Genomic DNA, 12677 nt, shown 5'->3' on the forward strand with positions numbered 1-12677 from the left:
GCAATCACACAGTGTTCGCCACACACCAATTAATAACATTTCTTTCACAAAGTGTTTGCAGCTCATTATGTCAGTGGATTAAAGAGAATTGTAGCCATTGCAGTGAGAAAAGCTCCTTCTGCGTAAAAGTTATATGATGACTAAGAGGAGTTGTAAGTCATAAACTCTTTATATTAAAGTATTATTTGGGATTTTATTTTGGTGTGCTTGTTTTTGGTGTGAAAACACTAACACTTAAATTATAGGAGTTCTGACACCGTTATGGTTTATTTGGCTTGTTTCTGCATTAAACAATGTACAAAAAAAACTGTTTTATATTAATATACTAAAGGCCATACATGCTATCATAAAAACGCCATGGTCATACAGTAAAACATAAATCAGGATATCTGCTCTGGACATGAAACATAGTTATATTGTGTCTATCTGTCTGGGATTGTAGGCTATTATAACAACTATTACAGCTTGTAATATTTTTATTATAATTGCTGTTCAGGTGAAAGGATTATCATTATTATTATTATTATTATTATTATTATAAGGAAAGAAAAAACGAACACAAAGAAACATAGTGATGTCTTAAAAGCTCAGCTCTCACTCTACAAAATGAAATACCTTGGCAGCACTGCACCGGAAACCCATTATTCTCTTCGGTATACACAGTGATTTAATGGAATCTTACCAACGTTTTACAACTTTTATCTCTGGCCTCTTCATTATTTTGTAGACTGCTCTCTCTCTCTCTCTCTCTCTCTCTCTCTCTCTCTCTCTCTCTCTCTCTCTCTCTCTCTCTCTCTCTCTCTCTCTCTCTCTCTCGCTCTCTCTCTCTCTCTCTCTCTCTCTGAAAGTCGTGGTAGGCGGGTTTTCCGCCAGCAGGGTTTGGTTGATTCTCTATTGATTTGTTGGAGGGGAAGAGGAGGAGGTGGAGAAAGTGAAAGGGGAGGAGTGGAGGAGAAACCCCGGCCTGCCTGGTGAGGAAGAAGAGAGAGAGAGAGATGTGATTGTGCGTGTTTGGGACGAGAGGAAAGCACAGTGTGATCACAATCAAGGCGAAAGTCCGACCGCGGAGCGAGCGCACTTAAATCACGTGGTAGTGCGGATTTATAGAGGGGAAAAGTAAAAGTGTCGCGACTTCTTCTCCTTGTACTTTGTTTCCCTTCTTGTCTTTGCCTTCCGACCCCCCTCCGCCCTGCATACCGCGGAGCAGCTGTGTTTTAATGCCCCTGCGCACCCGAGGAGGAGAGGAAGGAGAGAAGAGTGAGGAAGAAGAGGCAGAAGAAGGAGAAGAAGGAGAAGTGAGAAGGCCTGGAAACCACCCCTCCTCGCCCTTTGGAGGTCTGTCCACTCTCCCCTCCTGGCCCTGCATGGACGGGGATGGGGAGAGCCGGATGCTGTTACCGCGGGGCTGAGCGCCTCGCTTCCCCGTCTCCAGTGCGCCTCTTCCGGCCACTGCTGCTGCTGATCATCGCTCTCTGCTGCGGTGCTCACATAGGTAACTAACTCCACTCCAACACCCCCACAACTAGTATTTTCGCGGTCGTGATCGCGACTAATCTTTGTAATTTCACGCGCTTTGTCATCCAATTTCGCACTAATTGCTGTCCGCTGCATAAACTGCAAACACGGGGACGTTTCATTTACAGTCTGTTGCGTTTAGTCAAGATCAGAGATACTTTATCAGCCTAGTTATTACGCTTTTGCAATCGTTGTCGACCCTTGCGTTGGGGCCCAGTGCTGCTGCCTGACAATGGCTCTCTCTCCAGCGGCAGTGCAGCAGTCTGAGCACGGATCGAGTTTCTTCTCCTCTCTCCTGGGCCGTCATTCTCCTGTCTGCCCCTTAATGGTTCATGGAGGAGGGGAAGAGAAGGGGAGAGAGGGTGACTATCTCCTCATGTCCATATGTAACAGATTACAGTTTTACCCAGAGCGATATCGAATATCTATACAAGTGTAAATTTGATCATAAAAAGTTAAGATCAGGGCTGTATTGTGTTGTAAATCGGACACAACCTACAGTGGAATAATAGTTTACTTTCAGTTGCATGGTGCAAATGAATAAAACACATAATAAGAGGTACGATAAGAGCCTAAAATATGCTTTTCTGAACAGCTCTGTGTTTGAATTTTTATGGTGGTTCGTCTTCTTATAATCACCAAAATCAGAAACTCTCACACATCCCAACCTATGCCACATGACGGAGGAAAACAAATAATAAAAAGAAAGATTAAGCAAAGAAAAATGCACTTGCTGCAAGCCAAAAGTTAATAAGGTGTTTGTAAGTATTAATTACACTAAACAATAGGCTAATATGACTCATTCTCGCTGGCTAATATACAGAGGCTGTGATTTACTATCCACTTTGAACAGCATTGTTTGTTGCTTTCAAATTTATCATCACAGATGCATTTCTCACACAGTGCAAAAAGCAGTATAACGTCCTCTTTCCAGAAACCAGCTTTTTTTTGTTGGGGGCCAAGCTTGTGTGTTGCTGCTTGTGCAGGGGGTCTGCTGTTGTGGCAGCTGTCTGTTGAGCAGTCACACCTCCGGTAATTAGTTTAACACGGCTCAAAACCGCCTCTGCACGCAGCCTGGTGGGAACAGAGAGACCCACATGGCATTAAAGACCCTCTTGGCACCTTCCGCTGCATGTGCGTCACCTGGAAAGAATGTATATTATTTAGTCGGTTGTTTTATTTGTTATAACTTGTACATTTCAAGGCTATTCCACATGTGTCATGATCCGTCAGCTCCATGTGTCTGTTTAGACAGGGAGGCAGGAATGTCTGAGTTGGTGACTATTGTTAGCACCCCTGAGTTTCTAGTTCGAGAGAGAGCGAGAGAAAGACTGCATGCTGTACTGAGCTCCTGTAAAGCTTTGTATCTCTAAAGCTTAGAGGGCTGTTTGTGTGATTAGAGCTCAGTATGTGTGTGTGTGTGTGTGTGTGTGTGTGTGGGAGAGAGAGAGAGAGCACACAACAAGGTGATCAATAAGCACTTCACAAGCCATTCCCTCGGTTGAGAGATGATCCCAGTAGATCCCTTTCTGATCTCCAGAGATCAGAGAAGTTGGAGGCTGTCGGATAGGGAGACAAAGAATCGCTAACCTGAGCCTGAGAGATTCAGCCGGTGGATCTTTTGACCTCTCTCTGATGGTGGAGAGGGTGGAGAGGGTGCCTCAGGATGCGGGGGAGAAAGACCGGCCAGGGAATCGGACTGAGAGGGGCTGAAAACAGAATATAGTGCTGATGGAGGCAAATGATTTGAGCTGGAGAATGAAAAAAATCTGAGGCTTGAGAGAAGAGAAGAGCTGGGGGCTGGGAGAGGGGGGTGGAGTGAAAAAGAGAGGTTAATTTTGTGGTAGGACATGGAAGGAGTGGTGTGGGCATGCTGGCTGTTTTATTGTGTCTATATTAGATTCTCACCCCAGGGGATGAAACAAACCAGGCTCTGGATTGTGTTGAACTCCCCTCGTGCGGCAGCTCCTTATATGAGAAGTTCTTTATTCTCTCCTTAACCATATTTTCAAGTCAATTCAGTATTCATCGCCTCAACTCGACTTACCACAAATTGCTTATTTATATGCATAGATTGGATTTTCGTTTGAAAGTAAAGCTAGGCGTGCTTCGGCTTCACAAAAGGAAGATCACTGACAGCCTTGAAGAGCAAAAAAAACATGAAAATTGTGCTTTAATATAGTGAATCATCATTTGAAAATCCTTTTTTTTTTATCACGATGCACTCACAGGGAGGCAAGAGAGCCGTGTCACCTGGTGTGAAACTTCATCAGAGTGGTTTGAACCTTTGTATAAGTCAGCAGTTTGAACCTGAGTCCTTCAGTTACAGGGTCGACTCTCTCCTTCGCTACGTCACCCTGTAATGTCAGTGAAAGAGTGCTTTTGTATGTTTTTAGACAGCTCATGATTCTGATACCCCCTTGGAAAGAGAATAAACCCACTCTGATTAGATTGGGAGCAGTATTTAGGTACTGCAGGGCAGATAGGAGGGAAAGAAGGAGACTGTTGGTGCGCTAGTCAAAGACACAATGTGTCCTCAGTACTCTGACATGTCTGTACAGTGGTGGTTGGCATGGACGTCAGCCTGTGTGTCTGTACGTGTGTGTGTGTGTGTGTGTGTCTGTGGGTGGGTGTCAGTATTTAACAGACAGGAGAGAGATTCTGAAGCGTGGTGTGAGTGGGGGTCTGTACCTGCACCTTGATTTCGAAAACTCAGAGCACTACTGCCCCCAAATGGTGGCGCCCATCCCCTTCATGCCCCAAAATCAAATAAATGTACAAAGAAGAGCTGGAATGTGTTGTTGGCTTGTGTGTGTGTGTGTGTGTGTGTGTGTTTGTGTTGGTGGTTGTGAAGTGGTGGTGTGACATTAAGGGAATCTGTTGATTTCAGTAAAAACCATGACCTTTGTGCTTTTGCTTGGCCATTAGCAGATCATACCACCATCTGAAGATCACTGGCTGTGTGCGTTAAACGGACGCACAAACAGCATTCTTTCAAAGATAGCTATTTGTGTGTGTGTGTGTGTGTGTGTGTGTGTGTGTGTGTGTGTGTGTGTGTGTGTGTGTGTGTGTGTGTGTGTGTGTGTGTGTGTGTGTGTGTGTGTGTGTGTGTGTGTGTGTGTGTGTGTGTGTGTGTGTGTGTGTGTGTGTGTGTGTGTGTGTGTGTGTGTGTGTGTGTGTGTGTGGCTGCCCATACACTGCAGAGCCTCTCTCTGGCCTAATCTAATAGGAGCACGCTGTGACTGATGCATTAGGTCTGGTCTCTAATCTCTCTCTCGCTCTAACTCCCTCTCTCTCTGATGATCTATGATATAAAAGGCTGGTTTGACCCTTGTTACATTCAGAAATATAGCAACAGATAAAACATCACAGACAATTTCAGACCAAGAAATTTGTTCCTAATGGGTATACGGGGACAGCTTAATCAGTCTTTTTCATGCATTTCCTTACTTCGGCCTGCTCTGGTGCTCATAGCTGTAAACAAGCATTAAAGTGAAATGAGTATTCTGTGTATTTTACCTGCTAAAGCTACACAGGATCACAAATACAATACCCTCAAATGACCACATAACAACATGACAACACCTTTATGACGGACAGCTTCACAAAGTCATTGTAGTATGTTTATGTACGCGGTACACCTTGTATTGTCTTGCTCTCTCGGTCTATAACAATAAATGTGCTCCCTTGCCTCAGCATACGAGCATTATTATCTCACTCCTTGTGGGAAAAATATTCTTTATCTTTTCCCCGTGGCTGCTCTTTGGTTTATTACACTGCAAGTTTATTACGCTCACAGAGCGGCACTACTGATTCATCAAGACTTTAACCAGCAGACGGTTCTTCTTCCAGTTTATTAGATTGGATTGTAACTGGCCAGAAGCATGTTTGACTTCAAAGTTATCTTAAGCCGCATTTCCATTAAACACTTTAGGTGTAGTACCTTGAGAACTGCATGTTACCCATACGGACATATACCTAAACACTAGATCTGTTTTGCGTTTTCACCACAGACGGTACTCTTAGTTGTAGGCGGGTACCATCCACACCTTTTAATAATGAAAACGCAAAAGTAACTGTTCTAATGTGTAACGAACTGAACAAGACTGAACTGGACTGCTCGATGGAAACAAGGCTGTATTTGTCCTCTGTTTGCCCATGAGCTTTCCATCTCTCTCAGTGTAGTACATACCCACATCATCAGACGTGTGATGTCAATCTTTAAGGCTGTTATTTCTATTACTGTTCCCGTAATGATAGCAATTTGCTAACAATAGTTCTGTACGTCTCTCCAGGACAGTGCCAGGTGGCCACCCCTCAGTGCCGTATCCAGAAGTGCACCACCGACTTTGTTTCCCTTACCTCCCACCTGACACCGGCTGTGGATGGCTTTAACACCGAGTTCTGCAAGGCCCTACGTGCGTACTCTGCCTGCACCCAGAGGACAGCCAAGTCCTGCCGGGGGAACCTCGTTTTCCACTCGGCTGTGCTGGGCATCTCCGACCTCATGAGCCAGAGGAATTGCTCCAGAGACGGACCCACATCCTCCACGCACCCCGAGGTCCAACACGAACCGTGCAACTACCACAGTCGCACCCAGCACGCCCATGCACACGCACACTCTCATGTGCATGCACACACACATTCAAACCCTCATGCTCACGGCCACGGCCACTCTCGGTCCGTCTACCTGTTCTGCGGGCTGTTCGGGGACCCGCATCTGAGGACATTTAAGGACAGCTTCCAGACTTGCAAGGTGGAGGGGGCATGGCCTCTCATCGATAATGACTATCTGTCGGTACAGGTCACTAATGTTCCTGTGGTACCTGGCTCCAGTGCCACGGCAACCAATAAGGTGAGGAGAACTTTTCTAAAGGGGGAAGAAGAGAGAAATGGACTAATGTGCTGTTATTAAAGCTGAAAGAGTTTCTTAAGTGAGAGCAGCCATTGTTATCTAGTTTATTTGTGTGTTATTAGTGTGTGTGTGTGTGTGTGTGTGTGTGTGTGTGTGTGTGTGTGTGTGTGTGTGTGTGTGTGTGTGTGTGTGTGTGTGTGTGTGTGTGTGTGTGTGTGTGTGTGTGTGTGTGTGTGTGTGTGTGTGTGTGGTGTGTGTGGGTGTGTTAGAGGGAGAGACATTTTCTATAATGACCTCTTGTCTGTGCCTCGGAGTATAGTATATAGTATATGGAGAGCAAGCGAGAAAACGCGCTTGCTCTCCATGCTTTACTTTTCTCTCTCTCTCTCCCCCTCTCTCTTTCTGTCTCTGACTCCCTCAGACTCACAGGTGTGGGGCAAACAGCCTGATCTTATGACCATCTCTTGTGACTAAAGCAGTGTTGGAAACCTAACTTAGTTAATGGCTGCACATAGCCTGACCTCTATTAACATGGAATGAGATGTGTGAAAGGACCCACTGTTTACTCATGTGTGTTTGCAAGTATTTGTGTGTGTGTGTGTGTCTGTGTGTGTGTGTGTGTGTGTGTGTGTGTTTTTGTGTGTGTGTGTGTGTGTGTCATAAGTGGCACTCCTTGCACTCAGTTTGAAGCACTGTGTGTTAAGGGCTCTTATCCCTTTATTACAAAGACACACACACACACACACATAAACACACACACAAAACCAAATGGATGGTGAGCCACACAAGGTGATCTTTGTGGTGTCAAAGAAGCCCTGTTGATATTTCCCCCGATGATCTGCCCTCTCTAGCTTCATCGATAGCTTTAATTATTAAAACACATACACACCCATGCATACACTTAGTCATGCACCCGTTGACAGAAACACACACACACATACACACACACACACACACACACATATTAAGCAAATAGCAGGGTTTCTACACTGTGGAGCTGAAGGTTTGACCTTGTGTCAGAGGTGGGGCAAGTTATTAGTCACAATTATTGGGGACACACACACACACTCTCTCTTGCTCACACACACACGCACATTAACAGCCCTCCAGGCTTAATGGCCTGCCAGGCCTCATTCCTCACGGCTGTCATGTGAACAAAGCAGCCATTCACCGGAACTATGATGCTAGTGCTAACCGTAATGCTCACACACCACACCCTGTATCCACCACTGCCTCCACTCACCACTGAGCCCTGTGTGTTTGTGTGTGTGTGTGTGTGTGTCAGCATGTTTACATAGCTGTGTCAAATTACAAGTTGTTAAAAAGTCATTTAGTCACTTTTCAAATGTTGTGTGATGAGAGTCAATAATCTGTGTAATGGGCAAATGTTAATATTTGTGTGTGTGTGTGTGTGTGTGTGTGTGTGTGTGTGTGTGTGTGTGTGTGTGTGTGTGTGTGTGTGTGTGTGTGTGTGTGTGTGTGTGTGTGTGTGTGTGTGTGTGTGTGTGTGTGTGTGTGTGTGTGTGTGTGTGTGTGTGTGTGTGTGTGTGTGTGTGGGAAGGGAGAAGGACCTTTTACTCTAGGGCTGCGACCTTTGATCCCTTTCATTATCAATTAATCTGCTGATTTTTTCCCCCTCAATTCATTAATTAATGATTTTAAATGTAAGAAAGTAGCAAAGGAGCAGTTTTCAGTTTTGTCCAACTAAAAGATACAACAGATTTTTTTCAGCGATAAATTGGTTATTAAAGTAGTTTCTGATTAAAGACATTCCATTGACTATCATAAATGACAGATAAGCATCAAATGCTTTTAATTAATTACAGTTAATTCCAATGAATTTCCTATCAATTAACTAATTGAGGCGGCTCTACTGTACAGCCAGTTGACTTATTGCCTCAGCTCTACCCTCATCTCGTTGCTGAAAGTTGTGTAGCTGTGGACTCACAATTTACTGAACCCACTTTAAACCTATAGGATTCTAACTTACCTGACACTCCTCTCTCCCTCTCTAAAGATCACCATCATCTTCAAGCCCTATGATGGTTGTACGGACCAGAGGGTCTACCAGGCGGTCACAGACAACCTCCCTGCTGCCTTTGATGATGGAACTGTAAGCAGCGGAGATCCTATCCACCTTTCTGCCGGTGCAGAAGGTGCAACTGGGAAGGTCAGGGCTCTCTGGATCTCTGAGCGCAGCCCCGGGCGCCACGTGGAGCTGCACGCGGGCTACATCGGTGTAACTGTAATCGTTCGCCAGCTGGGCCGCTACCTCACCCTTGCAGTGCGGATCCCAGAGGAGCTGGCTCAGGCCTACGACGCCACCCAGGACCTGCAGCTCTGTCTGAACGGCTGCCCCAGCGGAGAACGCATCGACCAGGCAGGGCATCTCCCCCTGCCCCTCTCCCCTCCCTCGCTCGGCCTGCAGCTTCAGCAGCTGCGTCGACCCAGCTACGCCTCACAGACACAAGCATCCCCCTACGGTGCCACACAGGTTTTCAGTTTGGAGGGGGCAAAGGAACGCTGCAAGGAGCAGCTGGAGGTTCAGGACATTTACTTCCACTCCTGTGTGTTTGATCTCCTCACCACTGGGGATGCTAACTTCACAGTGGCGGCGTACAGCGCCCAGAAGGACATGGAGAGTCTCCACCCTCACCGGGATAGATGGAGGATCTACCCCCGTGGCTCTGCCACCTCCACCTTACACTCCGATTCTCAAGCCATCACAAGGCTAGCTCTTCTGCTGTGTGCTCTGAGCATGGCATTGATGTGAGAGCAGGAGTGTGTGTTTGTGCACTAGAGAGAGAGTTTGGGGAGTTTTTCGCTGAGCACTGATACTGAGCACTGATTCCTCTCTCATGTAGAGATAAGACAGCAGGGTGGACAGTTACAGGGAACCAGTGTTTTTGGCACAGGATATTCTGGCAACACGAACTGCATTTTACCTGGCAGAATCAACCCTCTGGGGAATAACACAGATGATGGCTTTCGTAATCTGTCTTCATTTTCGGATAAGACACTTGACAATGACACAAACGTACCTGTGTGGGTGAATAGAGTGTGTGGATATACACTACAAACTGTAAATAGCTTGTCTTCAGTGCACAGTGTAATGGCGTAGTTTGTTATTTTGTGTCATTTGATGTGATTTTTCTTTGATACCTCAGACAGAGGATGTTATTTTTAACAGAAGCACTTTATTTAGTTTTCCCTTTTTTTCTCCCAACAAATCCACATCAGTGTTTCTTCCTCTCGCTTACTGTCCTCCACTCAAAATGTCCGAAAAGCTCAAGTTTTGGAGATCATCCATAATTGGATTTTTGATCCTTTCAAAGTAAAAGTCTGTTGAATACAAAGAGCTGCCATTTTTGTTAAAATGCATCATTCTTCCAGTAGCTGATTTGACTCAGCGTCTCATTTAAAGTCAGTCAATGTGAGTTGTTTTGAATGTATTATGAATATTGTCAAGGCAAATGCCATCAGCACTATTTTGTTGCTGTAGGAATTTGTTGTTTTTCCTCAGTCCTGATTTCAAATATGTGCGAGTGTGTGTGCGAGTGTGTGTGCGGGTGTGTGTGCGTGTGTGAGTGCGTCAGTGTTTTTTTTAACCAGTTGGTGACATGCTTGGATGTGTTTTTTATTAGAGGTATTCCACCTGTTTGCCAAGAGGCTGTGATGATACCGGCTCCCGTTTGTTGCTCTCTGTATTCTTTGTTGTGTTAATTTGAGCCAAAGATAATGTATGATTTTAATGTACAAAGTAGACCATAACTCACCACCAAACCAGCCCACTTCTCCTCCTCTCACTCTCGCTTGTTTTAAAGTTGCTACTGTCGACTATTTTACTCCTTTTGCCGGAATTGACACGTTGCTCTTTACTTCGATACGTGTAATATACTAGAGTGTAGGCAAAACACTGCAAATCACTGAGAGCTTCACTGCACTGTCTGCTGAGACACGTGCTTCAGCAGTGTGTGGGGAATGTATGCCATTTGATACCCAATAGACACGTCAACCCTCAACACTATGAGCCTTTTTAACATGTAACATTCTGTTTAATTATGCCCCATTTGGTTGACCATAATCAGATTAATCTCTCTGATTTCTTACATCATGTGCGAGTGTCAGTTGGTGAAGGGTGTCTGGTCAATGTTGAAATACTTAACTTATTTATGAACGTAGTGTCCTGTAGAGGAAGTTAAGCTCCATATTCTTGCTGTTGGATAATTTAAATGTCAGATGTGATTGTACTGCCACTTAGTGGTGCTCTGTTGCTATGTCAGTGTGATACTCAACTCGCTCAAAAAAAAATATGGAGGAAAAAACTGTGTGCAAGTGTTTTATTTAAAAGACAATAAAGTCAAAACGGTTCAAGCTTACCTTCTGTTTATTAATGTCACATTTAAGGTGAGACAGTACAAGCAAAAATTTAATTATTTCATGTGCTTATCAATTTGGGGATTTTAAGATATTTTGCTTCCATAACATGTCTTCTTTCAGACTAGTGGAAATAAAACATTCAAAGTAAACATTTAGGTGTTTATTTTACTACATTTGTCATTTGCAATGATAGATTTCACCAAATGTTATCATTAGATAATGCTTCATATTTAAACATAAAACGTTAACTCCATTCACCCGTAGTATATTGCCAAAGGTGTGGAATTTTAAAATCCATATATTTAAAGGTTGTTTTCTCACAGTGATTTTTTTTCTTATAAGAGCCAGAAACTTCCACTTCAGCAGCACTTACATAATCCAAACCCTACAGTTTGGTTTCATATATTATTAATAACCTGATTCATATGACATTTTATTCCTTAAACATGGTGAAATTGATCTCTCTATAGCTGTTAACAGTATTTTCTGATTAATGGAATCATACAAATGAAATTCCCTCTGTAAAAACCTTTGACTCAATATATGTCAACAAAATGAAACAAGAATTTCAAACCGGACTGGAAATGAATGCAGATTAACACTAATTTAATAAGACAATGAATCATTTGCATATTTTACAATACTATATCATAAAACTTTAAAATACTAAAAAGAATTGTCTTAATGTAACTTAACTGTTGAATTTTCATGTTGAAACTATTAGTTAACAGCAATCTTAAAAAAAACAAAACCATGCTGTCAACCCAATTTTTAATTTTTTAGTCATTCAAGGGATTCAGGATTAAAATTGAGTAAGAACGCACACAGATGTACTCACACACAAACACACACGTTTAACAGCATGTGCACTAACCCATCTGTCTGAGGTTAGGTTTCGATCAGATACCAGGTTTGGCCTCGCAGACACGATCTTGTTTCAACTGCCACAGTCGGCAGCACCTGGCTGTCAATGAGAAAAGTGTGAAAAGGGCGCGACAAAAGATTTGTAGCATCTGAGAACTGCTATTCCTCTGATCTTGACAGTGGATGATTTCCCATTTAATCCATGAGATTCCAAAGGCGGACTATGCTCCACTTTATCCAGCGCAGAAATCCTCAGTGTGCAGACTTCAGACAAGAAACAGTTCCCCTCTCCGGGTTAGTTTTCTTTTTAAGGTCACATGGTGCATCAGAAGCCCTCCATTTCCAACCATCTGAAAGGTAAAATGAACAATTACATAAAACACATTTTCAGGCTGTTAGACAACACCATGAAGGTCAGTTTAAACCTTGTACCACTTAATGACAATGTACAGTATGTGGTCATCAAAGTGTTGAAGACGACGATCTTCATGAGAAGCAGCCTCATAACCAGGACAACCACTGTGTTTGTCCACACATCTCCAACATCTGTAGACCAAACCACACAGACCACACAACATCTGTATGAATCGCAGGTTTTTTAAAAAAATGGTTTGAAACATTTGAAATGTACCTTCTGTCTCTTCATATTCATAGCAGATATTATCTTTATGATCTGAAACTGTGAAAATAAAGAGTTACTTTTATTTGTGAGTACAAACTACAGAAACCAAAGTCTTGATCAGCTCCTACCTGGTGAGGTGATGTGGTGTCTCCTGGTGACTTTTGGCTGTCTCCTGTGACTCACAGAGCAACTGTACGATGGCCAGTCACCGGTCGCCACTGTGATGATCGCCACAGCGCTGCTGCCACGATGCTTCCTGTTTACAGCAACGCTGTATGACGAGCCAGACGTGTGGCCTTCTGATGGTGACCTCCAGCTGACCTCTAGGTGCCCTCTCCTGAAGTCACTCACCATACAGACCAGCAGGGTCCATCCCAGCCTCTCCCCTGACAGGTGGACTGGAGGGGCCAGAGACGCCAGCATATCACCCTCTACCCCTCC

The 12677-nt window shown here is 44.0% G+C and overlaps 1 protein-coding gene across 1 annotated transcript; it reads left to right on the forward strand.

Annotated features, from left to right (window-relative positions):
• Window positions 1–1021: 1021 nt before the first annotated feature.
• rgmb (repulsive guidance molecule BMP co-receptor b) lies at window positions 1022–10726 on the forward strand. The gene is made up of 3 exons (XM_083912711.1): window positions 1022–1492; window positions 5811–6370; window positions 8388–10726. The coding sequence occupies exons 1-3, from the start codon at window positions 1375–1377 to the stop codon at window positions 9141–9143; spliced, it is 1434 nt and encodes a 477-aa protein (XP_083768837.1). The 5' UTR covers window positions 1022–1374; the 3' UTR covers window positions 9144–10726.
• Window positions 10727–12677: the final 1951 nt, after the last annotated feature.

This window comes from Echiichthys vipera (assembly GCF_963691815.1).
Source record: "Echiichthys vipera genome assembly, chromosome: 4".
Lineage (NCBI taxonomy): Eukaryota > Metazoa > Chordata > Actinopteri > Perciformes > Trachinidae > Echiichthys > Echiichthys vipera.